A 26,567-nucleotide genomic window follows, 5' to 3' on the forward strand; every position below is an offset into this window, starting at 1 on the left:
TCCCCCCCCATAGGGGGGGTTACCGGGCCCTGCCGCCATCGCCGCCCATGCGGCGACGGCGGCAGAGCCCGGTAAGGGACCAAGGGAGAGGGGGACCTTACCTGCCTCCGTCTGTGGTCCGTCGCTGTCTTCAATTGAGCCCGCGGTTCCACCAGGAAGTCTGGGCCGCAAGCGGCCCAGACTTCCTGGTGGAACCGCGGGCTCAATTGAAGACGCTGACGGACCGCGGACGGAGGCAGGTAAGGGAGAGGAGGGCGGGGGGGGGGCTTACCAGGCCCTGCCGCTGTCACCGCATGGGCGACAGCGACAGCGGCAGGGCCCGATAAACCCCACTTACCTTTCTGGCGGAGTTCCGGATCGAGGCGAAGGATCCACCTTCACCTCGATCCTCTCCGCCACACTCCGCCGGCCCCCCAATCCTCTTCGCCTCCGCCTTAAGGGCAGGCGAAGCCCCCCGCTCCGCTCCTGCTTCTCCGGTCCGATTAGAAGCGGAGCACATCCCTAAAACAAACCACACAACCCCGTCAAGATACAAATAAAGACCATTTGCAGGGCTCTAAATGTGTCAAGTCAATCCAGGTAGGCTCCTCTTCTTTTCCCTCTCTTCCTCTTTGGAGTAATGTTAGGGATTCAGGGTGCCTGGTACACAGATACGTGACAGCTCCCTTAAGTTGATCTCTCCCGAAACCAGTAGGTAAGATAGGATAGCCGTGCTGTGAAGGAGAGGGTAGCCATGCTGCGGTTTGAACTTTGTAAAATATGAGGCTAAATTAGCACTCCAGCAGCGGTTTTACACAGCAAAGAATATTTTTTTAAAAGTAAATCAGGGTAGTGCAAGTGAGATATAAGTCAGATTACAATGAATTATACCCAAGAGACCAATTCTTTTTACTGGATTTTAAATCGGTGGTGGGGGGAGAAGCCTTAATCATCAGTGCTGGCTTCAGGTTTTTGAGGGCTCTTGGGCACCTCATGGGGCCCCTCTAAGTGAGTCTACCTTCTCACCACCATTGTCATCAGCTAATATTGCTCGTTATCCTCTTTCTCAATGTTTCCACGCTTGCCTGACAGGCAGAGAGCCAGGAAGCAGCACCATCTACTGCTTCTCCATCCCATTGTGCAGGCTAGACTGAAGGCAGGTGAACAAGAAGTTCGAATGGTGAAGAGGAAGAGTTTGCTAGAGTTTGGATCCTTGGTAGGTGCCCAACCAAGCCAACCCTTGATGCCTGCCCTGCAAATCAGAATTCTCCTGTTGCCATACTTGCAGTTCAGTCCTGAACAGAGTATGAATAATCCACATGCAGTCACCCATCCCACTGTAGGCCGAAGCCTTTCCAGCTGAACAAATGTGATATAACATTTGCTAACATGTCTTGTCACATTTGTTCAGCAGGAAAGGCTTCGGCCTGCATTGGGATGGGTGACTGCATGGGGATGTTGTCTGTGATGGATTATTCACAAGAGTAACCTGGAAATAAGATCAATTATCTCAACTAATAGCCACAATCCATGCCCCACCTACATGAGAAAAATTGACACCGCACAAAATGGCCCTTGCATTGAGCAAAAAATACACCGGACAATGTGTACTTAAGACTGGAAATAGTTTAGATGTAGTCCTTCAAAACTGCTTTATTTCTGAATTAAAAATCAAGTCACACAACATATTCCATTTCTTTTTTTATTTGACAAGCAGCAGTATCATGTTCTCGTTTTTACATTTTAATGTAGATACAATTATTATGTTATCTGCCATATTACAATATTTAGTCTGTTTTTAACTTTGCCTTTTAAGATACATTAAAAAACATCAACTGCAAACGTGAGGGGATGGAGAGGGTGAAGGGAGAAGCATGGTATCCAACCAAAATTTCCACATTTCGTCAGCAAGACTTCACTCATTCTCGTTTAGTAAAGTTTTAAGAAATGTCATAAATGACATGAGCTTGGAATATCTATAGGCTTTTTTTTTGTTTTCATTAACGCTCATGACGTGGCACTGGTGATGTTGTAAACAGCAGAAAAAACAGGGGCTGCCAAGTGACCAATTATGGAGGCACAACAGGCCTGCTTTTTTCCCCCACAGGACACACCAAGCAGTGACAGCAATGATCTCCGTACAACCATACCTGCAGGATTATAACCTCATGCTACATAGCTGTACTCATCTGCTGAGGCCTGGCTCCGCTCAATGTACTGTTTGTCTATCAGAACTTCAATACATTTCTTAATCATGCTGATACTTGGGTTAAACCTAGCTCTTGATTGGCTAATTACCTGAAAGAGAGAGAGAGAGGAAAAGAAACACATTATATATAAATGCCCCCTGGTTAATGAGTTACAAAAGCTTCAAAACCAAGCCGAATACCACAATTTAAAAAAGGCATACTTATTTATTTATATTTATTTTTGAACTAGGGGCCACTTCAAATATTTTTCTCCTGCATGAGAACAATCTTAATCTGTCCTTGGAGCATCAGATGGAGGAAAGTATGTGTAAACTTGCTGATAAATGGAGTGGCTTCCATAATTAGGGCTTTTATTATTTTTTATTTATTACATTTATATCCCACCTTTTTTCCTCTTTAAGGAACCTAAGGTGGCATACATAATCCTCCTCTCCATTTTATCCTCACAACAGCCACCCTGTGAGGTAGGTTGCTGACAGTTTGTGCCTGGCCCGAAGTCACCCAGAGAGCTTCCATGGGCGAGTGTGGACCAGAACTCAGATCTCCTGACTCCCAGTCCAACACTTTAGCCACTACACCACACTGGCTCTCTGGAAAAACTCCCACTACATGGTCACAGGACTTGCTTCTTCTGGAGAATTTCCAAAGCATCTTTCAGATGTACCACATTTTTATGTTGCTTGGTTTTAGTGAATGAAAGAATGAATGAAGTCTTTATCGCTAAAAGCGATAAGCCATCACAATTTGACATAATAAAAACAAGAAGATAAGCTAAAATAAATAAGTTAAATAGGTTAAAAATAGATAATATAAAGTAAAATTAAAATAATGAACACAATTGGAATATAAAGATAAAAATCACATTAACATATGTTAAGAACTTGTGAGTGAGGAACTAGATCAGTACAGTAAAATCCATTCCGTCTGTGTTTTGCAAATTGTCAGATGGTTTTCGTTCTATCATCCATCCATCGACAGAATTGGATTATTATTTTTCGTTTCCAAATTTCTATAAATTTGCACATGCAAAATGTGCAAATTTCCCTAAAATGCATTTTCACACTTTAGCCCATGGGGGGGGGGGGGGGTAATTGCATATTTTTCTACAACAACATTTGTGCAAAACTCCCAAAGGTTAGAAGAAAAGCCCACTAGTCCGCTGCATCTGCCCAACAGGGAAAAAGCTGGTCTGCTGTGGAATCCGCAAATTGCATTCATAAAATTCCGAACTTGTTTGGTTCTGTTTTGGATTTCTCTGCCATTCCTACTTAGTTTGCAGCTGGTGAGCAACACATGGCATTTTGTATCATAAGTTGTGTATTTAAAATCCAGTTCTAAAGCCAGGGCTGCAACGTAGACATAGCATTAGGGCATACTAACCCAGCCAAAATGGTTACATAGAAACCATCTCTGTTTCCAAGATCTCCTACATTCTGACTACTTCTACCATCTCACCACAATTGTCATCAGCTAATATTGCTCGTTATCCTCTTTCTCAATGTTTCACATACCTCCTGAATAAGAGCATTGTGTCGCAGCAGCTTTCGGGCTTTCATGATACGGACTATAGCAGCTTGAAGGTACATTTTCCTATCTTCATCTACAGCACTTCTGGTTTGCTCCATCTCCTGCAACATATGAACAACAATAGTTAAAGGGAAGATCGATTCAGTGGGTTAATGGTGACGTCTGCACCAGATATGCCACCAAGGCTCCCTGGCGCTCTTGTTAGGGAATAATCTGGGGGAGGCTGATGCTCTGGAGCAGTTTGAAGCTAATGTGGATGCTGATCTCAGACGTTCCTGGATGGGAGACCACTGGGACAACCCTCTAAGCCACCAGGAGCATTTTAAACAAAAGAAGGCAAGAGGCATAGAAGCCTAATTCAGCTTCACTGATCTTGCTCATTTCCATGCTATTTCCTGTTGCACTAATCTTCCAATCCACTAGTGCAACAGAACTAGCAAAGGAATTAATAATAATAATAATAATAATAATAATAATAATAATAATAATAATAAAAATAAAAATTGTTACCCGCCCCTCCCTCTGGATTGAGGCGGGGTCCAACACAAATGCAAAACACCATCAAATACACATAAATTGATTAAAACATATAAACTAATACGTTATTAAAAAGCAGAACATTATTAAAAGGCATCTTAAAATTCAACTGGGTAGGCCTGAGATTCAACTGAGATCCGTCTTTAAATTCTGGAAGACTCTTAAGTTGACAAATCTTTCCTGGCAGGCCATTCCACAGTCTGGGAGCAACAAAAGAGAAGGTTCTCTGGGTAACAGTTGTCAGCCTAGTTTTGGCTGACTGTAGTAAATTCTCCCCTGAGGACCTGAGTGTGCAGGACAGATTGTAGAAGGCGATCCCGCAGGTAGCCTGGACCCAAACCATGTAGGGCTTTAAAGGCAATAACCAACACTTTATACTTTGCCTGGAAACAAATTGGCAGCCAGTGTAGTGATTTTAAAGCTGGTGTAATATGGTCACTGCCAGAAATCATTATGGAATTAGTGTAGTAATAAATACAATTTGGTGAACTTTAGCTCATGGGGGCCTAGCTTTCTGGGACCCATGGACACATTTGGGAATTTGAGAAACTGCTGTGGGCACCTCCACAAAATGGCTCCCATAGAGGTTGTGGCTAGTCACATAATGGCTGCTGTGACTGCCTGGCTGGTCAAAATTGAGCTGAAAAGGTGTGGGGGACGGGGGGGGAATAGCAAGACTAGAGGCTGAGAGGGAGGAGAAAATAGCAAAGGGTAGAGGGAGAGCAAGGGTATAGGCTAGGAAGGGATATAAAGAAGACTACCCTAACATTTACAAGGTTTTTATTTTAAAAGATCCTTTTGAAGGGGGCAGGGAGTCGAAAGTTTTGTGGATGCGGTTGGAGGTCCCTGCAGGTGCCATGACCACACTGCCACATTAAGGGCTCTGCTTTAGCTTAGATACATTCTTAGCTTGTCTAAGTATTTGTTCTGACACATGGTTGAAAGGAATGACATTCCAAGCTCAAACTCGGTATTTTTGAAGCTATAATTCTTAACATGTTGAAATGACTAACTCTGCTAGGTGTACTGTACTGAGACTTTGTCCCATCTTGTAAAGTGGTTAATGTCCCTTGAACCCAATTTATTGTAGCTTACCAGAAAAGAGTATTGTAGTTGATCATGGGAATGTACATTAAGGGGTATCATATTATACCCCAGGCAGTGCAATTTGCCTTTAGTGAGAAGTGTAATAATTGAATACTCAGGTTGGAATTTAAAGTTCCTTATTTTAAAGTGGGAAGTCAAATAATAGTTCATAATGTATTGTCAATCGACAGTGCAACTGCCTGAAGAGAAACACAATACTTCGTAATAATGTATTGGGCCATGTGATTATTTTTAGTATTGTGGAAAAGAAGGTACTGAATAGTGCTATATTAGAAATAAATAGTAGTGCAATATTTCTCTGGATATAGTTGTACATGTGTCCATAATACATGTAATGAGATGTTCAGAATCTTAAATAGTGTTACTAATTTATAGTGTTTTCAGGGCATGTACTATGAAAACTTGGAATAAAAACTAAACGATTAAGAGTAACAGAAAACACACTTCCTATGTAAAGAAAAACAGTGCTGAACAAAATTTAAGATTAATATTTCTGGTTCATCCCTCTTAAAATGTACAACATTCACCCTTCTCAATTCAAGGCCCAACACATTATTTGCAATGGACTGCCTTGCCATTGAAAATATGGCTGTTTTCCTCTTTAACTTCTGTAATCCCATTTTTAGGTTCTGGAGAACTTAACTTTTTTGTCACAAAGAGGGAGCAAATGGGAAGAACTACCTGTAAGCATGTCATGACTTGATCATGGATAATTTATATTGGGTTGGATCAATACTTAGTCATATTTAGAGTAGACCAATCAAAATCAGTAAAAGTTTTAAGACCTGTTGATTTCAATGGGTGTGTTCCAAGTCTGAACTTGGCTCCAACTCAATGCTAGTATAACCACATCCCAGCAATCTGTGCACCCTGGAGTGGACAATTTCAGAATGTCTTGTTGTCCATCTCATTTGAAAGGTTCTACTGCCTGTCGTGTCAGTACTCTTGCGTCTCTCCCATTATCCTTTCCTTTGTCAACATCAAAAAGTTTTCATCCGTTTTAAAAATCAGTTTCAATTTTATACCGTATCTTTTATGGAACTTCAAGCAACATAATATCAAAGATGATAAAAAATACTTGCCTGTGGTGTATCTTTTTGCATTGATGTAGTGATTTTAAATTTTGTTCGTTTACTGCTGAAGCTCATATTTAATGAAAAAGTAGACTCGGCCTCTACATCTTCCTGCAATGAGGAACGCATGTGTTAACTCTCTCTCACTCTCTCTCTCTCACACGCATACACGGTGCCAAACATGTTAACAGCTTGTCTGTTTTCCCAAGGACAGCTTGCTTGAAAAATCTACAGATACATATGGCTTACATCTCCTGTGTTGAAATGTAAACGTATTGCTACTTGCTCAATTTGGCAGGTTTGAATTATTTAACTTTCCTATGCTGCAGTCTGCTATCCAGGACAGTGAAGGTAATGCATTTTACATATATGACTGGTTTTAAAATGAACCCAGTGTAATTGTTGCACTATGCTGAACAGGGAACCCCTAAAGTTGTTAACAGGAATAAAATCCACTAAATATAACATTACTGGATAATAATTAGAAGAAGCATTAGTATATCAATTCTGTGGCATTAGAATGTGGTATGAATGTAAAAGTTAGTATGAACATAATAACAAAAAGTATATTTCCTTGTCCTCTAAGTCCAATTACATGAGACAGTGGGGAAAAATGCATTTCTCCTTGTAGATAATCTGCTTTCTTCATGTGGGATAGACATAACTTTAAGGACATGGTTATATTGTAGTGGGAAAAGGTGTAGAATGGCTCAAGGATTTGGTTAGTATACCCCCTCTTGCCTTGTCTAGGGGCACATCTACACCTAATGGCGTTCCGGGAGGGAGGGAGGAGGATCATGTGATACACTGATTGTGAGATCCTTTCCTGTGTTTACACACGCGCGATGTCCAGGGAGGAAGGAGGATGTCGCGCCTGCCATTTCTTTTTTTAGAAAGACAGGATCTGGAGCACACCTGTTCTCCAGCGCAAAAGTTTTTAAAAAAGAAGCCCTGACCCCTCTCCCTACCCCCGATGGGCACAGAGCGCTTGAAGAGCTCTGTGCCCTGTGCCTGGTTCCCAGCTCCTCGCATTTACTTGCAAGGAGCCGGGACAAAACCGGGACGTCTACTCACACCTCCCGCAGTTTTGGGACGATCCCAAGACCACGGGGAAAACCGAGAAAAAAGGGAATGGCAATATCCTGGGGAAATGGCGGGATCATCCCTCCCTGCTCCCAGGATCCCCTGTGCATCATGTGGATGCACAGGGACGATCCCGGGATATAGCCTGGTGTAGACATGCCCTTGGTGTAACCCAACGCTAAATCATTTCAAGGTCAGGAAAGCTCTGGTTGGGTTGTGCTTCAGGATGTTTCCCCTGGTAAATGAAGTCCGCCCCCCTCACAAAGAAATTTCACTTAAGTTGATGCATAGAACACACACACCTCCAGACATCCAAAGTGCTATTTCTGGTGCACCCGGAGTTTTCTTTTTACTTTCCTCCTATTTTGAAAAAGCAGGGCCCCATGCCGTATTTGCTACATTTCAAAAACAGTTTGCCATGAGACCTGGGGGCTGGTGTTTGCAAAACGCATACCCCAAAACCTTTGAAAGGCATGTAGCAAGTTGTGCAGTTCTCATGGTCAGCGATTCAAAACTACAAAAAAATGTAGCCAATCTATTTTTCTACTTCTGCTCTGGATAGTAGCGACAAAAGTCAATATTCCACCTCCACAAAAGAAAAGATAAAAAAAAGCACTTGCAAATGCAAACAAGAGAAAGAAGCGAAGAAGATATTCTATGTTCTTTTTGTGACATACCTTGTCTGAATCATGGTTGATCATTTTGACATCAAGTAGTGACTTGATAGTTTTTGTCAGTTCCTTCTCATTCATCTGTGTACTGTCTTGAAGCTCTTTGTAACTGACAGTTTCACTATTGTTGAAGGCCAGGAGCACTGCCATTTGGTAGGTGGTGACCATGGCTACATACGGCTTGCACAAGTAATTCATTTTGACCTCACCTGCAAGTTAATTACACATTTTACACACTAGTTTAATATGCAACCTATGTTTCAAATAGGACATGGCATCTTTTCTTTATCTCAGGGGCAGGCATTAAGCAACCCCACAAGACGTAACACTGGGTCCCAGCCTGGTGGTAAACAAACCTTTCAGAGGGTTAAAAAAAAAAGCAAAGCGTTCTGAAAACTGACAAGTGCTATAGAAGCATTTTAAAATTATAGATAGAATATCTTACGTAATTTTATTAAAAGGGCCATCTCAATACAAGAAATAGTATCAGCAAACTCTTACTGAGCTTTGCTGAAGAGTAACTAAACTTTGCATTATGTGCCCCCAACTTCATTCTTCTGTATGTCTAGATTAATTTACTTTTCTCCATTAACACTTTCAAAATCAAACTTTGAGCTGCCTGTGTACTTAACCCAATTATAACATTTTACATCTCTTCATCTTATGCTAATAAATTGGGAGTTTTCCAAAGAACAGTCCTGGAAAACAAGTTCTTTCTGGAAAACGCTCAATTAATAATGTAATATAAAATCTCTAAAGCAATAAATTCTACTGGCAAGAATAAAAGGAGATTAAATTAAGATACCCAACTGAGATGAATCAGTGAAACTATATTAACAATGTCAGGGTGGGTAAATCAACTTTAAATTTAGAACCAACTGGCTTGCTTCTAAAGTTCAAAGAATTTATAGGTTCTAATAAGCAAAAATGATTGTTAGTATGTATTATGAAAAACGTTTCATAAGGTAAAAAACATGCACACTTATTTTTACCTGTGCAGAGGTAATGTAACCAGGTAAGTTTCCTCCCACTGAAATGCTGACTGTAAAATAATTCAAACTGTAAAACAAAATCATTCTTTAGGTCAAATATTTTTCAGAGACCACATCTTCAGCCAAATATCTCAAGAGAAAGTTCTGGTTAGTCCAGAGCTTACACACATAATATGCAAAAAATATAATAAAAATCACTTTGCTAAATATCATAAACCATGTAACAAATGTTTGGCAAATCATTACCCACAATAAGTAAAAGTCCCAGTTACCAGGAAAGAGAATAGAATTCTAGCTAACCCACTCAAACCTGAAGACTCAAGAGTGGATAATACTTAAAATACATATAGTAAAATAAAAATGTTATTACAACATTATGGAAAGAGTCCATTTCTGGATATAGAAATCTTGGAGAAAGCAACATTTTACCTATATTGCCATTTCAATACAACAAACATATAGTATTTATTCAGTTCTATAGCACTTTTCAGTGTACATAAGGCTTCACATCCCTAATATCACTTGTTCCCACAATCAATTAGAAATAGTGATGTACCAAAGTCACCCAGTGAACTTGATAGCTAAGTAGAGTCTAACGTTCCAGCCAGTCTACAACTCTATGCCCAAACCCAACACAAGCTACTGAACATCTATGTAGCTTTCATCTTGCTTTAAGTTTTGCTGCTGCTTCCAGCTCTCAATCCTTCGGAGCAATCAACAATGCCTCAGCCCTGGCAGCCCCTCCATGCACCTGCACCTAAACAGCACAGTTACAGGACGTGTGTCTTTAACAGGGTCTATTAAGGTTTCACTGCAGAATATTTCTTTTTATATTTATGAAGCTATTTAATGATTTTGTATGGTTTTTTAAAAATATATATATATATAACAAGCCAACATCTTGTGTGTAATTTTAATGTTAACCCCATTTTACCAATAAAGACCTGAGGACAAGTGCTAACAATTTGCCAAAAGCCGCACAAGACATTAATGGCAGACATGGGCCATCCAGGTCACACACAGCTAAACTCTATGCTCTGTACCTTAGGCCACACTACGTCTTCATGACGCATATAAAGAATGATTAAAAAAATGTCCCGCTAGCAACTTTTCAGACAAGAGGTTCCAACTGTTCTTACATTTTAAGAGACTTCCTGGAGGACTGACAGTTGTTCTAATGGCATGTGTGCCAGTAACCCTAGGAATCCCTTTGACTTCTTTTAGAAGATAGGAAAGTTACTAGCGGAGTTAACAATCAGGCTTTGTAGTCCCTACATATGGGTCTCTTGGTGCTAAAAAAAAAATTAGCTTCAAAAGCCGATAGCTAGTTCTCAAGCTAGAGCAGGTCAAGGTTGAAGGCCTACAAAATAATTAGAAGGATACAAAATTGCAACACAACAAGCTTTTTTTCTTTCTTTTGGCCTTATCTGATACCAATTAACTACACAGCAGTATCTAAAGAGTGTTATTCTGTGAGTACTATGTAGTAGCCACATACTAGTCAAGTCAGGAGTCTGTAATAGAATGAAATCCTGTTGATGAAAGAAACTGTCTCAAAACTTTCTGCTTCCACAGAATCTTTAATAATAAAACAGAATGTGGAATATTCTATATTTTATTGAAGTAGAGGAAATCAGAATAAAGCAATGCAGTTCTTCAAGCAAGAATATTTTGTGTCACACTATAATTATAGGAATCTCAATATTAATGATTCACTAATTATATGTTATTTAAACACATTACATTAATCTTTTAGTTTTTAATCCCAGTAAGTCACATACATCTTAACTGGCCATTTTAGTAATATTGCTCAAAATGAGTTTCATACCTTTTATATTAAGATACTTTTGTCACTCATTACTACCATTGATGGTTCTAAATGAAACTGATACCAACAGTGGGAGATTACCAAGACAACATAAAAAAAAAACCTGGTCTAATTTAATTCCTAATCCTTGAGGGTTAGACTTTATTAGGGCCATCTCCTACTGCTACCATGAGGCTTGAGAGAAGAAAAGCTTAGCAGACTTTCAATTTCAGAGACTCCTTTTTTCTCTTTGAAGCCTGTCTGAAATGAGCTCAGAAAAAAGGCAAATTCTATCTAAATTCTAAGTACATTAGTTAATTTCCTCTGATCAAATAAATTAGAAAGCAGGATTTAGAAATCAAATCGCTGATTAAAATGACATTTGAAATAGCACAAAGTTAAGCCCTTATTAAAGCTGTTGCTAGCATCTCAATTCTGAAAAATCTGTAAGAAAAGGTTGATGTCATCTAACAATTTGTTCATCAATCCCCTCATTATCATTCATTATGCAGTTTCATCTAGGCCCTGAGAAGTGCATTAAAAAAAAATCAACTATCCCTTTAAATTCATAAAAGGTTACCCTGGAACATCCACTGGTATCATACTGGCCTCATGTGGATCCCACATGGCCTCATTAAAGGATTTAACAGAGACAAGCAAGATCTGGACCAAGATTTTCTCTGATTTTTGGAGTTCGTAGCCTCTCCACATGTTTTATTTAGACAATTATTTTCTTATTTAGGCTGCCATCCTATGCCCTCATACTTCAGGAGTAAGCTCCATTGAACTGAAGACTTACTTCTGAGTAGGCATTCACTGAATTGAGCTATTAGATATACAAAACTATCTAGCAAAGTGGTTTTTCCTGAAAAACTTTCTGAAATGTTTAAAGCTCAAGCTGATGTAATTTAGACATGGTTGTACAACTAACATTTCATATTACTTGAGGAAGCATAACAGGCTATTAGAGGTGTAGGAACTCTGTCTCTTTGAGAGAAGCATATTATATGAATCTTCTAACTTGAAGAAAGGGTGGGCGAGATTTAGACACAGAAAGTCTGCAGATGGCTCACACTTCCTATACTGGTGAATTACCCGTGTTGAGACAAGGAGGAAGAACAAGGGGTTCTACTGAGACCTACTGGGAAGCCACCTATGGACACTTGTGCTGGGAATAGATCGTGCCCTTAGTATTTGGAAAATAGATTTCTGTAATGTACAGAAATGCAATAAAATAAATGGAACTTCAAATTTTACATTTGCATCCTGCCTTTCCTCCTAGGAGCTCAGGGAGGTTTATATCCCTGTGAGATACGTGAAGCTGAGAGTCCACCCAGCAAACTCTGTACGTAAGCAGGGATTTGAACATGGGTCTCTGTTATCCCAATATTCTCCAAGGTTTGCTCCAAATCACACCTGGCTGGTTTTTGAGAGAGTACCTTATCATTTGGGCACCTACGTTATTTACAGAAACTGTCCTTACCTGGAAGAAGCCTTCCTTTTACAAACAAACTGGATAAAAACGTTAGGAAAAACAACAACTTGTTTCTGTATTATTTTCTACCCACTATGCTATTTTTGCCATTGTGTTACTACACTTTTGGGGACTTGTGAAAAGAGGAACGTGTTGGTCGTGGCAGATTTCTGTTTCAAAACAAAACCACATGAAAACAGATACCATAAGAAGGAAAAAGGACCAAGCCTACAGAAGTGGCCGTAAGGAGTGGAAAAGTTTAAGATCCTTTAGAGTTGCTATTATGGGAATGTTTTATTCCTCACCTGTCAACTGGTCTTCTCATATATACTCAATCTGCCAATCCTGGTACTGCAGGGAAGTCCTGGGCATGGACATTGCAACTGAGGTAGCTATTTAGAACGTTCTTGGTATTCAGGTCCCAGCATATAAAGGCAGAGAGCACGTCATACTCCCAGCAGATTCTTCCGAACTCTAAAAGCATCCACATTTACCAGTAACTGCCTAACAATAAACAACAGGAACTTTAAAGACTAGTGGATAGCTCCATGAGGAAAGTCACCTCATGGGCAAGTAAAAGATGCTTCCCATCCTTCAACTACATCTACCCCAACAATCCTGATACTGCTAGGAACAAGCAGTTAAAGAGTGACACACAAAATGATGACTGAAGTCTTTACTAAATGGAAAACTAAACTTTTTCTGACAGTTCCTTAACAGATAGGAGACTTCTCTAGCAGAAAAGTTTCAACTTCATTTTATCTGACAAGTTCAGTGTAACTGACACAATGAAAATAACTTTCAGGCTAAAGACAGATTGACACTTTTTCTCAGAGAACTAAAGGAAAACTGGAACAAGATATAAAAGACCAGTCTGAGGTGTGAAAAAGAACAGAACTGGCAAGATTCTTTTTATTTAACTTGTCATTTGGAAATAGATTGGCTTCTTCACTTGGTGCCATCAAGCTGGATCAAGATATCACCTTGAGGTAAAAGCTAGCACAAAGATGGACTGGGGGAACAGAACTGGTCCTTGAGAGAGTTTGATATCAAGTTGGTGTGTCATAGAGCACTTCTGGGCAGATACAGCGCAAATCATAAGCAGGACTTGATTTTAAGGGGAAAGGCACATTTTTTAAAAGGTCATCAGAAAAGCTATAAGGAATTTGGAACTGAATTCAAGAGGTTACAAATTGCACATTGTACACATATACAAAATGTCTTATGATTTCTAATAAGGGGTACAGGACCTAAAAAATATTAGCCAATGTCGCCAGAAATATAGCACTACCAGATATCAACACATGAACTCTAAACTCAGTTGTTCTAATGACAAAGTAGAGGCAAAAGATCTACTTGTAATGACGTTGTTGTGGGAGGGGAGGGATATTAGGACAGTCTTAAGAATTATGTATTCTAAAATCATCATGAATTTAGATCATTTTTCAGGGGAAAAGTCTTTCACATGGGAAAAAAACCCCTATTATCAGCAGAGTAAAAATACACATTACCTTTCCTTTCCTTTTTTTTTAAAGGAAGCAACAGAAAGCTTCCAAGATGTCAGTAGTGGTACAGTTTTCAAAATTGTTAGGACTACATATTATGAACACCAGTGTCTGAATTCAGTGTTTGGAATGGGGTTGGGGGCAAAGAGAATCAGTATTTCAGCAGAGTAGGCATAAGTTAAATGAAAGATGTTCTCTCCTAAGCCCTCTAAGGAGAAAGAGCAGGTGGTTACTAGGTTTTTCAAACTGTACAGAAGAATATCAGATGTGTACTTGCTAAGGAATACCCAATTAATGTTAGCTAGATGCACAGAAGATGGAAGTGAAATCCTTTGAAATCAAACATGTCATCCAGTGTTCTTGAGTACTCACAAAAAAACCCCTGTTCATTAAAAAAAAATACAATTTCCTTTCAGTGTTAAAGTACCTGCTGTTTTTTCCTTAGTAATAAGTGCCAGATGCTCGCAGCTGAACATTTGCTGCTAAATCCGGCTTGTTTTTCCCTCAATTTAGTCCATCTAAAAATGCAGTCATCAATTTGGCTAACATGAAGTGTGGACTGAAAAGAGCAGAGACAATAGAGAAGTGTCCAAAACACTCAAAGATAGGGTCAGGAGTAAAAAGCAGAAGAGGACTAGTATCTTTCCAGTAGCTGATGATGTAATACTAATGTGAAAAAGAATCAGGAAAGAAAGGAATGTATGAACATATAAGCTTGTGGCAATGTGGCAATAGCAGAACCTCAAGAATTGAGAAAGTTTACCAATGGAGCAAATTCCATACAGAACAGAGTAGGTAGGAAAATAGTGCAGGTAGGATATTATTATTATTATTTATTACATTTATATACTGCCCCACAGCCGAAGCTCTCTGGGCGGTTTACATCCTCTTGTTAAAAGCAGTATATTCTAAACCAGGGGTACACAGCCTTTTCAGTGGCAGTTTGGGGGTCCGGTGCCACGCTCATGCATACACGCACACCCATATATATGCATGCACACACATATGATACTCATACATATAGTAACTATCTTATCTAGATCGCTGACAGAGTGGAAGGCTTTCTCTCCACTCCCTGCCCACTGTTTCCTTGATGGTAGCAGTAGCAGGTAAATAGCAAGCGGTATCAGGATCGCTGGGAGAGAGGGTGGACCTCAGGCCTTGGCTGGCCACAGGTTGCACATCCCTGTTCTAAACAATGTATTTAGTCCCTTCCTGAATTCTTGGAAGTTACATTTTAACTTGGAGACCAGTTGTATTAAACTTCAAATCCGACTGCGTTAGAAATGTGAATTTAAAAGTGAAGAAGGCTTGTTCATGGAAAATATTAGGCTACATTCATCATTTCCTCTATCACAGGAGGATCTTCAGAATATCCCAAGATAGGAGATTCAGGTTGTAGTGTTAGAATACCAAACTCGTACCACCAACTCCTTAAAGAACACTGAACCATAAAAATACACTGATTTATATATAATACCATGTTTCATATGCAATGTAAATAATTTCTACAGTAACACCACTCCGCCTAAGTATTTCAAGCCCCATCTTAGGACCATTAGTTACGAAATCTGCAAGAAATCTCCTACTAACCTACCATCTGTACACTTTTTTCCAGTTCCTGAGGAATTGCAAATGTAGATGAAGGCGCCTGAGTCAAAGGCCACGCACCAGCCTGAAAAATAGTTACATACATTATTTTATATTGAAACTAAAGAGGCTTATAAAGCAGCTGTCATTCTTAAAAACAAAAACAAAACAAAACCATGCAACCCTGAACTGTTAACGGCCAACTGAATCAAAATCAGAGCAGTTCATAGCAACTTTCTTGAAATTATGAGACATGATTGGAAATCCATGAAATGCAACAAAACCAAAAGCAACCACAACCTAAAATCCTCTCCTTTCTATACAGCAACTGTTAGCTTTAGTGGACAAGAAGAAGAAGAGCAGAAGAAGCCTGGAGTCTTCTGTTCTCCCCTCTGCCAAAGTCTATTAAGAGAACCAGTCTTGACTGCTTCTGCAGGCTGAAAGTTATGACTAAAGGAGGAAGGGTGGGATGATGAGATAGAGAAGCTGTCAGCCCAAGTCATTTTGCTGCTCAAAGTGAAGGACAAGATGGTGACCTTCCTTCAGCTCATATTTAGGATCTGACCAGGCTGGCAATGGGACAGCATTGTCCACTACTCTTGAGGGCAGTAGGGTAGCTTAGGGCAAGTCAAGTGGCAGACACAGCTCTGTCTCACAGCGCCTCACCACTGCTCCCTCTCAGTCAGCATTAGCCACCTGATGCAGCCACCTTATTCTGCCTCATGGTAGAGTTGGCTTGCCCTATGGCAGACCCTCCCATCTCTCATCCATCAAAGCTAATCCAGGATCTGATCAGTCTGTGCATTTCTGCAGGTTAATGATCATGACACTTTCTTGGAGCTGGCTGAAGTGCCGGGCAAGTGAAGATGGAGATATACTACTACACCACTGTGTCCCTCCTCTCTGTTTAGCTTTACTGCTGCCCTCAGGCAACTCAACCAATTAGAAATTCAGAGCACTTAAAAGAGTTTCCCATGTTGAGTCTGGTAACCATTGAACAAGCATGAATTTGAGACTGGTGACCAATGGACAAGCATGAATTTGGGAGTTACAGACACTGTTTCAACCCCTCCACATTTTGAGATTTTTTTTTCCTTTAGAAGTTTCTTTGAGCTACCTTAATATATTCTTGAAGAATTAATGCCTCCAAGAAACATTGTAGGACATTGCTAACAATTCATCCACATACTGCATTGTACTTCTGTATAATGTAGCCCTTTTGTAGAAATTAATAAGCATAATTTAGCATACAGCTCAAAAGGTGCTTGTTCAAAGCAGGAGTAGTAGAATACATAAAGCTGTGGTGTTAAGGACATTTGTTTAGAAATAGGAATTACTGAAATACATGGGACTTATGCTCAAGTAAATGACTTATGAATCGTGTTATATTTAATCATCATATATTCTAATAGCGAATTCAAGTGCTGAGTTGTCCCACATAAGAGGGAAATATACTTTGGAGAATCCAAATACTTCCCTTTTAGGGGGGGAAAAGGGGGGGGACCCAAAATAGCCCAGTATGTTCAGTGGACACAAAATGCTGAATGTAAATCCAGCACAGGGAAGGGAAATGGAATGGAGAATCTTGAAAGAAGGCATGACTGGCTAGCACACTGAGCAGGAGCATTCTACAGTACATTTTGTTACAGGTCTCACATGTATCATCACTATTATACACAGTCTGATTTGCACATAACAGTGGTAATTCCTGGGTTGTTTAACTCAGGAATCACCAAGGATGAACACTACACACAAGCCATTTCTGATTTCAGTTAACCTTTCTTGGATTGTTTCATGATGTGTAAGGCCAGAAACTCTCAGCTGTTTATGAGTTAAACGAGCCAGCATTAATGCAACAACAAACCATGGGTAATTCTTGAGTTAATTCTGGGTTAACACATTGTTTCTGGGTTCGCACATCATGAAATGTTGAAATTGGAAACAGCTTGTGCACAGCACTCATCCTTGGAAATTCTTGGGTTAGACAACCCAGGAATTGCTGCAGTTACATGTAAACCAGGTCATAGTATAGAGACTATGTGAACCAGAATTGGGACGTACACACACACACACACACACACGCCTAAATACCTGAAGAACATATATCTGAAAACTAATTCCCAAGTCTACAACAGTGTCCTGGTTTTTTATGAAGTTGTTGAATTTGTTGTTAAGATCTGCACTAACGCTCATGTCCGTATACATTCGATGGAGCTTGCTAGTGAACTCATAACCACAGGCTTGCTGGAAAACAAAAAGAATACATAAACAACTTTTGTAGTTAAGGTATACACATAGATTGTAAACATTAAAGGTAGTATCCTAATGTGCCCACGTGCTTGCAGAACTGACAACAGCGCAACAGAGCTTTCGCGCTTTTAATAATAACCTGAAGCCAGCGGAAACGTTTGTTTCCAGAATGGGTCAGGGAGCTTCACTGATATATCCCGATCTGGAAAGACCGCTTACACTTGTTTCTGAGGTTATTTTGAGAAACATAAAAGCACAAGTGCTCACTCCAGCAAGTGCAATGGAACCAGCAGAGGTGGGGTGACCCATTGAATACTGCCCTAGGTTAACAGCCTGTAACTTTTTTAAAAATAAAAAGGACTATGAGAAATGCTGGATAGGTACACAGTTACTTTTTAAAACGAATTTCAAAAGTTGTTCCAGCATAGGATGAGAGACAGACACGAAGGCTGCTATTTTATTATAGTGGATATGTCTTAGGAAAGCCTTCCTCAACCTGGGGCGCTCCAGATGTGTTGGACTGCATCTCCCAGAATGCCCCAGCCAGCAGGCTGGGGCATTCTGAGAGTTGTAGTCCAACACATCTGGAGCACCCCAGGTTGAGGAAGGCTGCCCTAGGAGAAACCTTTGAAGCTGCTCTGGGCATGGGAGCAAGGAACTGTCTTACTCAACTCCAATAGTATCATAGGGACCATTCAGCAGTGTTAGTTGTGCTCCTGGGAGCTAGTTTGGGCTTTTCTCAAATACCACTTGATGAGCTCTGAAACCTCTAGAGCCATTTTTCACCAGAGACTATGTTTGTGGCAGAAGATGAACGTGTGCAGCGCAGGCAATAAAACTCCACAAATACCATCTCCCAGTCTCTGAAAAATTGCCTTTGTGAAGCCTTAGAATTGAAAGGGCTGCAATTTGCCAGCTTGCATCATTTTGGCACCACCTGCTGGTTCTTCTTTAACAAGACAACCTTCAGCTAGCTAATTTGCAGAGAAAATTTGCATACAAGGAACAATCCACCAGAAGCTTTGCAGGTTATAATCACATATTTCATTAGCACAATTAACAGCGGCTTATCCAATTTAGGTAAGATTTTAAGTATGTTTAAGTTCCTTTGGAATCAACTTAGTAAAAGTATGAAGAAATTAAAAGTACAAACAATGGCTGCATCAGTACAGTTGATTTATTTGTAATGGTAAACTTGTAATTACCTTCAATTTGTTAATCATAGCTTCTTCAGAATCCATCGACATAGACAAACCATGTATAAGCCGTTTCGCCAACATTCTGGCATAGAACTATATTAAAGAAAAGCAAAAATTCAGATTTCTTTGTGCCTCAAAAATATTCTCCAAGAATAGGAAAGAAAAGAAAAAACAATTAAACAAAAAGGGTGTTGTTGTTTTTTAAAGGTGACTATTTACCTTTTGGAAAACATCTTTATCATCAATGTACTTGAAAACAGTAATGAAGCTTGTAAGTTTGTCTTCTACTTCATTTTCTGTCATGCCCTTTGCTGATTTTTTTAGCAAGTTGTCACAATACTTGGCCAGCTCAAGTAAAAAAAGAAGTAGAACATAAAAATTTGTTAAGTTAAATAGCAACAGGGTATAATCGTGATGACAGCAGCCATATAGTTAAGATAATAAACACTCTCGCTTGAAAAAAGGGTAACATAAACATTTTTTTTTTATAATATATGATGTATGTATAAAAAGTTGAATGCACTTTATCAAAAGTTGAATGAACTTTACAAACACTATCAGTAATCCTTACAACAGCCTTGTAAGTTAACTCAAAGTAAATCCCATTTTACCTCAACATTGCATTAATATCAGTGTTTTAGTTAAAACACTAGCTTTGAATGGTCTTTAAAAAGACAGACTATTATCTGAATAAATTTCATACTTATATTTGTAAGTGTAAAAGAAGTGTTTGATACTTACCAGCTCAGGAGCTTTGCAGATAGACTTTGGTTCCCTATAATTCACTACTGATGTCAAAGCCTATTTAGGGACACAAGAATAAATTTTAACTTGGTGTTTTACATTTGTAATTTTGCATTGCTGCTGTTTTTATCTGGTTGAGCTTTTATATTGCATTTTATATTATGGTTTTATACTGTTGTTTTATACTTTGAATGTTTTTAATTTTTGTGAACCGCCCAGAGAGCTCCGGCTATAGAAATGTAATTAATAAAAAATAAATAAATAAATAAATAAATAAGAAAAAACTATGTTTACAAAGGTGCATTGACATCGTAGCATTAGGCTCACACAAATGGTCATATATTAGCCATACACCTCAGAGTTAATTCCAGAAACTTCCTAAGAAACACCCAAAGGCTCTATTAAACCAGACCCAATAAAAATTATGTTTAAGAGGGACCAAACTATTTTGCTTCAGCTTTCCTCTACTACTAAATTTCTACGGAGTCCTATCAGTATGCTATGTGTTAAACTGATATCAAAATGATGTGGACCTACCTATCAGGTTTACAAAAAACCACTTTCACTGGCCACTTGGTAAATCTAGTAGAAACCACAAGGATGAGAAGCCAAGTCTTGACCCCTTGTGTCATGATTAGGCCTGTTCCCCCTAGGAAGGAGTTTCAGGCTATCAATCGGAATCAGATTCCGAACCAGAAGAAACAGGACTAGAAATGTACCAGCCTACTCAGGAAGTTGGGGAGGAGATTCTCCCAGGCTCTTCACTAGCCTGGGATTAATTTTCACCAGACCTTATCAGTGAAATTGTTAACAACTTAGAGTCTGAGGGAACTCAGCAATCCTCAGAGAAGGAAGGGACTTCAGAGCTGACTGAACCCAGAGTCTGCCGCAGATTCAAATGGGCGGAGCTACAAGAAGGCGAGAGGTGATCAGCTTGGCTAGCTTCTCACCAAAGGCTTCTTCAGAGGAATCCGCCCTGAAGTTAAGGGACTCAGGGAAAAGACATTTCCTTTTGCTGAAAGGACAAGTCTCAAGTAGTTAGCCAAGCTTTAGCCTAGAGGAAAGTTCCTAGTATTTAAACTCTCTTCAGGTGCTAAAAGATATTTATTTGCTGAATAAAGCTTTGTGGATTACTTGGCAGACTCTTTATTGTCTCGCACTGCAGTGGGAGGGCTTGGAAATATGACACCTTGGGGGGGTTGTTTGCTGAGAATGCAATCTCCAGACCACACTGGGCTTTTAAGAAAGATTCTCAAGACAATACTGAGTGGTAGGAAAGTGCTGCTAGCCACACTAGGAGAAGGGACTAAAAGTTTGCCAAATTTTAAGAATTTCAGCTGGTGTCCGCAAAGCATACTTGCATTTTAGACCAATCTTGATGACTATGAAAAGTGAAGGAACCTGTAGCATTCCAGATTACAGGCTATATTTATGGATTCTCCAGTAAAAGTAACCCATTAGCTGTATGTTGTGATTACAGCTGGGACCAGTGAGACTTGTGGTTGTGTGTATGTGGGGTTGGAGTTTGCCAACTTTCTTCTCCAGCTCCATTCACTTAATCGGATGGTGCTCTAGAAAACTCTCAACCTTCAGGGGCAGCAGTAGGAAGTGGTGGTTGTACCCCCTTCCCACCAGTTCAATCCTTTAGATCCTGACTCTCATGTTATTTATGGATCTCTCCCCCTCCCCCTCTAGTCTATAGTGTGTCGGCGGCTAGAACTGCACTTTAACATAAATGCGTTAACTAATATATTTTTATAACCAGCTTATTTTAATACAATCTGAATTAGCTTCTAAACTGACTTGAAACATCATTTTGTTCCAGGGGAGTAAAAAACCCCAAAAAACCCCACACCATTGATAGCATTCATCATAAATGGGGCCAAATTCACTATTCCTATTTAGCATCACTATGCAATGTACTACTTAGAATTCCTCAGAAATTACAGACTGGATCCAGACTTAGTCATGCTTAGAGTAGACCCACTGAAACCAGTGGGATATGATTATGTCTGGATCCAAACCTGTGTTTCTTATTACTTGATAAATGTAAACTTTTCTCTAGGATTACCTTATCAAGGGCACTCATAAATCGCTGGTCACCATTCAAAACAGTGCTGATGAGCTGAACAAATTTACTGTGTACTTCCAACACTGACTCCACAAACTGAGTGGGCATCTAAGGACAAATCACAAATTTGGCAAATACAAGAGAAAACAATGTAAACAACAACAACAACAACAACACATTTTCCCCAACATTGATGGTGCTATATAAATAAATAATAATAATAATAATAATAATAATAATAATAACCCTTTTAATCAAGTAATTTTGCCAGAGAGAACTAAGTAAAAGCTGCTGAAGTGTGAAAGCATAACAGAACAGGACAACCTCTAGGGCACATTTACTGTGTCACAAGAAACTACCAATTTTATTTGTATATACTAACAATAAGTACCTCAACTTGCATGGATCTCATGAAACAATGTAATGACCTCTGCCAGCATTTCAAGAACAGAGATGCAGACATATCTACAATTAAATACCTTGTTGTTTTAAAGAAAAGTGCTTGGGGAATGCGATCATACTGTGTTCCTAGATACGTGAACATTAAAGGTAACTATATCTTCCAATTCCCAGAATTCATGCTCAGTTGAAAAGTAGTAGGGAGCACCTTCATGTACCCATTTTTAGGCAAGGTTGTGAGTAGCATATATGTCTGACTTTTCTTTTACTGATAGCGTGCTCATATATGAAAGCAATGCTATAGCTATGACCAGAGATTCAAATAAACTGTAAACCACTCAACTATCGTATGCTAAATCAGTAAAAAGTTTCTGTAGCAAAGCCACAACAATGAAAACATCTATCACTTCCTCTGTCTGTCTACTGAACTGTGTACTAGTCTGTCTACTAGCTACTGAACTGTGATAACCTTATATGTAAAAGCCACAACTTTCCACAATAGCCTGGTTCACACAACATGCTAACCTACCATGGGTTATGTTATGTTGCCTGCATGCAGAGCATTTTCTGTAAGGTGGGTTATCATGTTGTTGAATGCATCATTTTCAGAGGATGGCTTGTTAACCATGCAATGTGGTTGATTTTTCTTGAAAAAGTCACCTTGAGAAACCACAACTTGCAGTTGGGCTGTTCAGGATCGTTAACTAGCTACACTGCATGGTTAACAAGCAACCCCACAGAAAACACACTGCGTTCAGACAACACAATAACCCATGGTTCAACAATAAGCCACACTGGGTGGGTCAGAGTGCTGGGTGAACCCCAATGTCTTCATACTTTTAACTATCACAAAATTCTCTCCTCTCCCATTGAAGACAAAACTTACGTTTTCCTGAGAAAGATTGCTGGTTGCTCTAAGGCCCTCATCATGGATATGGTTTTGTAGTTCCTGAATCATATGAGGTAAGCCACTTGGCACAGCATGAAGCAACGTGTACATATTTGCCATGTCTGCAATAAAGGAAGATCTAGGATTCAGAATATACTTTGAAAATTAAACAACATAATAATTTTGAAGGTAGTTAAGCTTTCCCAGGATACTAAGAATTGAAGAGAATACACAGGCTGTGATCGCCCCTCATTTTTAATGCAGGAATACTGGTTTATTACACCACAATAGGCACACAGCTTGTTTGCTCCTCTCACAAGTGGGTATATAAAGCAGGCATGGATAGCACTTCGTGATATACCTGAATCCAGGATTAGAATTTATTATGGCCAAACAAAGTAGGATCATTTGCTGTTCGCTTAAGAATCCTGGCTTGTGTTTGGGTACAAGCCAGGATTCTTATTTACACAAGTAAACCACCCAGGAAGTACTTCATTAACTAGTTTCCTATTTAATCTGAGCCAGGAAACTACAGTTAACAGCTTTGAAACAAGCCAGGATAATACACCATGGTTTGAAGTTGGTTTAATGTTCTGGATTGTTCTGAAGATTTTAACTGATGCTAATTTCCTAGTTTGAATGAAACCTGGAATCTATTGTTAACTGAAGACTTCCTGGTTTGATCACTCCTGCCACAAAGGGAGATGTCAAGTAGCCGTATTTCTAGTCAAAAGGCCATTCCATATCGTGGCTGAGATGCAATAGTCTGAATGAGGTCATCTTGTCCTTGGTGAGGGAGGTGGAATTTTCCAAACCCTGCTTGAAGGCTATCTCTACAATCTAGCCACATTAAGCATACTCTCTGCTTAAATCTCTACAAAGCCCTCACTCTATCAGCAGTGGAAAATGGGATGGTATTCCCAAACCTCAGGATGTGGTTACCTGGGTGATTTTGCCAACATCACATGCTTGTTGATCTATTATTATATGTAGAGAGATACTTAGCCATGCTATATTAAAGTAGAGATGAATGGCAAAAAATAATGGAAGACTGCAAAGAGAAGCACCTGACCACCTATGTAATGTAAAGGGAAGAGGGAACCAATTCAGCCTCTACGAACATTTTGGCCCCAAACCAGCTGGACTCAAGGTTGATTGCACATAACTAATAGCACTGGACGGTGATCCACACCTACATTAAATGTGTCCATTAAATTCAATGGGGACCAGATGAGCATTATAACATAGACCCATTTCAGTTGGACATAAGCAACTTCCTTTCTGGATCAATACATTTATTTATACTAGAAAAAAAGTATGTGACTAAAAAAATGTTATCAATGCAGAGATTTGCCAACTAAATACTGTTTAGAAGGCAGAGTACTTTTATTTCAAATCATGTGCACTGAAACTTTCAGCATGCAGCACGCCTTTACCACTTCTCTTCTCTTGTCGGATGATGTTATGGCATTCTGCATGGAGAAACTGTAAGTGATCTGCTACCATTCGCTGTTGGCATTCATTAATTACTTTGCCATAGGAGCTGGGGTTTAGGTATTTTCGACATCTCATTTCTTCATCTTTTAATCTACATAAAACCTAAAGGTAATTTTCAAGACAGAGAATGTGATAAAATAGAATGCAACTAGGAATAGAAAGAACATTCATGTTCGAAATAACAGAGACAAATAAAGACCAAGGCAGCTATTTAGGCACAAAGGTTACATTTCTCAAACCACACATCTGAGAATGTAATTCCATTCATTTTAGTATAATTCAGGGATAGAAGATAAAACTGAGGACTCCTGCTAGTTATTTGGAACCTTGGTCTCATCAATTAAGCAAGGATCACTCAACACAAGATTAATTATGTCTGAAGTGATCCTAAGAATACACTTTTGTAAATTTAACACACCTTGGTGGATCATGGGAATTCTAGTAAATAAGAGAAGCAGAAGATGACCAACAAGATTCTAGTCAGCCCACAACCTGGTAGTCCCACTGAGGTTAAATACAGGACTGCATCCTGAGACATTAGGACTAGTCCATAAGAGGAAGAACCAAGCTTCCATGCCATACCCAAACAGAACCTCATCCAAGTAAATGTACACAGGATCACAATCTTAATGCATTTATCAGAAATATTATCTTTAAAGGACCCTTTTGGATGTTCATTCTTGGCTTGCTAAACCATGGTTTAACAAGCAACAAAAGAAGATTGGGCCTACTGTATGTGCTCCCATCTACATGTGGCTGCTTCATTAATCCTGGTTAATTTAAATTACAGTTCCCTGTAACATCTGAAATGGGAAACTGTGATTTAATATACGTGCATTAATCAGGACATTAAATCAACTTCAAACTGTGGTTTAAAGTTCTGGCTAGTACACCAACATTAAACCAGTGTTTCCCAGCCTGGTACCCTCCAGATGGTTTGGACTACAACTCCCATCATCCCCAGTCAGCACTGCTAATGGTCAAGAATGCAGGGACATGCAGATAAAGGACTTCTTATTACTACTTCAAACAGTGCAGATATCCAGAGCAACTCATCTGACTATAGCTGTGAGAAAATTACAATAAAACTAAGAACAAGGAACAACGCTTTTTTTAATATATAGGCAGGAATCCAAAATGTTGTTTGGGTTCATGAAGGGGGCTTGTGTCAACCCAGTGGAATTTTGACATTTTTCTGAATTGCTGAGCTGCTTTTGAAATTCCCTTCAAAACCAGTTTGACATGAAGCAGAAGGAACCACTGTATGAGAAAAACAGATCTACCATGAGGCTTAGAAAACTAATTCCATGGCTCTTTGAATAGTGCCCATAGAACCCTGGGTCAGGCATTTATCTTGCAGAAGAAGCAAGCTGTGCCCCACCTCTGAAAATGGCTGGCTAAGGCTGCAGCTGCTTACTCACATTTCTCTTTTGTCTTTGCGGTTGGCAGTAAGGGGTCAGAGGTCCCCCTATCATAAAGTTTACAAAATATGAAGGGCTTCCCTTCCACCATCTTACTATGTACCAAAAGCAATACATTGACTTTTTTTCTTTGAGGTACATTGGATAATTGATGCATAAATAGAAGCTTCTTACCTTTTCCATATACTGTGAGCAGTTTGACTCTTGCATTAAATTTGAAGCTTCTTGTTTATAATACTCCCCTGTTTCATTCAGAAAAGGACACTCAAAAATTTCCTGATAAAACTAAATTGAGAGAGTCTGATGAAATACAAATAGGGCAAGGCTTGGAACAATTAATTATCATAAAGAACAGAGGCAAAAAATAAGTAAGTGGCTGCTTACCTTCAGAGGGAATTTTTTCTTATACTGTTCAACATGAACAAAGGAGTTAATAACCCCATGGATTACTTTCTGATTTGGATCTTCTCCACAACGATCACTGAAAAATCGAAAAATGCACGCATGCTATTTATGTATTGTCCAGACTTCAAAAACTAGCT

The 26,567-nt window shown here is 39.4% G+C and overlaps 1 protein-coding gene across 1 annotated transcript in view; it reads right to left on the reverse strand.

Annotated features, from left to right (window-relative positions):
* Positions 1–1,662: 1,662 nt before the first annotated feature.
* Positions 1,663–26,567, reverse strand: part of CUL2 (cullin 2) — a 45,013-nt gene continuing 20,108 nt past the window's right edge. The window contains exons 7-21 of the mRNA XM_063125540.1: positions 26,410–26,506; positions 26,200–26,310; positions 24,544–24,706; positions 23,105–23,229; positions 21,820–21,927; positions 19,746–19,805; positions 19,224–19,352; positions 19,011–19,097; positions 17,647–17,799; positions 15,563–15,640; positions 9,180–9,246; positions 8,194–8,396; positions 6,443–6,544; positions 3,701–3,817; positions 1,663–2,277 (exon numbers count right to left, since the gene is read on the reverse strand). Coding sequence (XP_062981610.1) covers positions 2,146–2,277; positions 3,701–3,817; positions 6,443–6,544; positions 8,194–8,396; positions 9,180–9,246; positions 15,563–15,640; positions 17,647–17,799; positions 19,011–19,097; positions 19,224–19,352; positions 19,746–19,805; positions 21,820–21,927; positions 23,105–23,229; positions 24,544–24,706; positions 26,200–26,310; positions 26,410–26,506 — 1,732 coding nt within the window. The 3' untranslated portion in view covers positions 1,663–2,145. The remainder of the gene's footprint in view (positions 2,278–3,700; positions 3,818–6,442; positions 6,545–8,193; positions 8,397–9,179; positions 9,247–15,562; positions 15,641–17,646; positions 17,800–19,010; positions 19,098–19,223; positions 19,353–19,745; positions 19,806–21,819; positions 21,928–23,104; positions 23,230–24,543; positions 24,707–26,199; positions 26,311–26,409; positions 26,507–26,567) is intronic.

This window comes from Elgaria multicarinata, chromosome 1, assembly GCF_023053635.1.
Source record: "Elgaria multicarinata webbii isolate HBS135686 ecotype San Diego chromosome 1, rElgMul1.1.pri, whole genome shotgun sequence".
Lineage (NCBI taxonomy): Eukaryota > Metazoa > Chordata > Lepidosauria > Squamata > Anguidae > Elgaria > Elgaria multicarinata.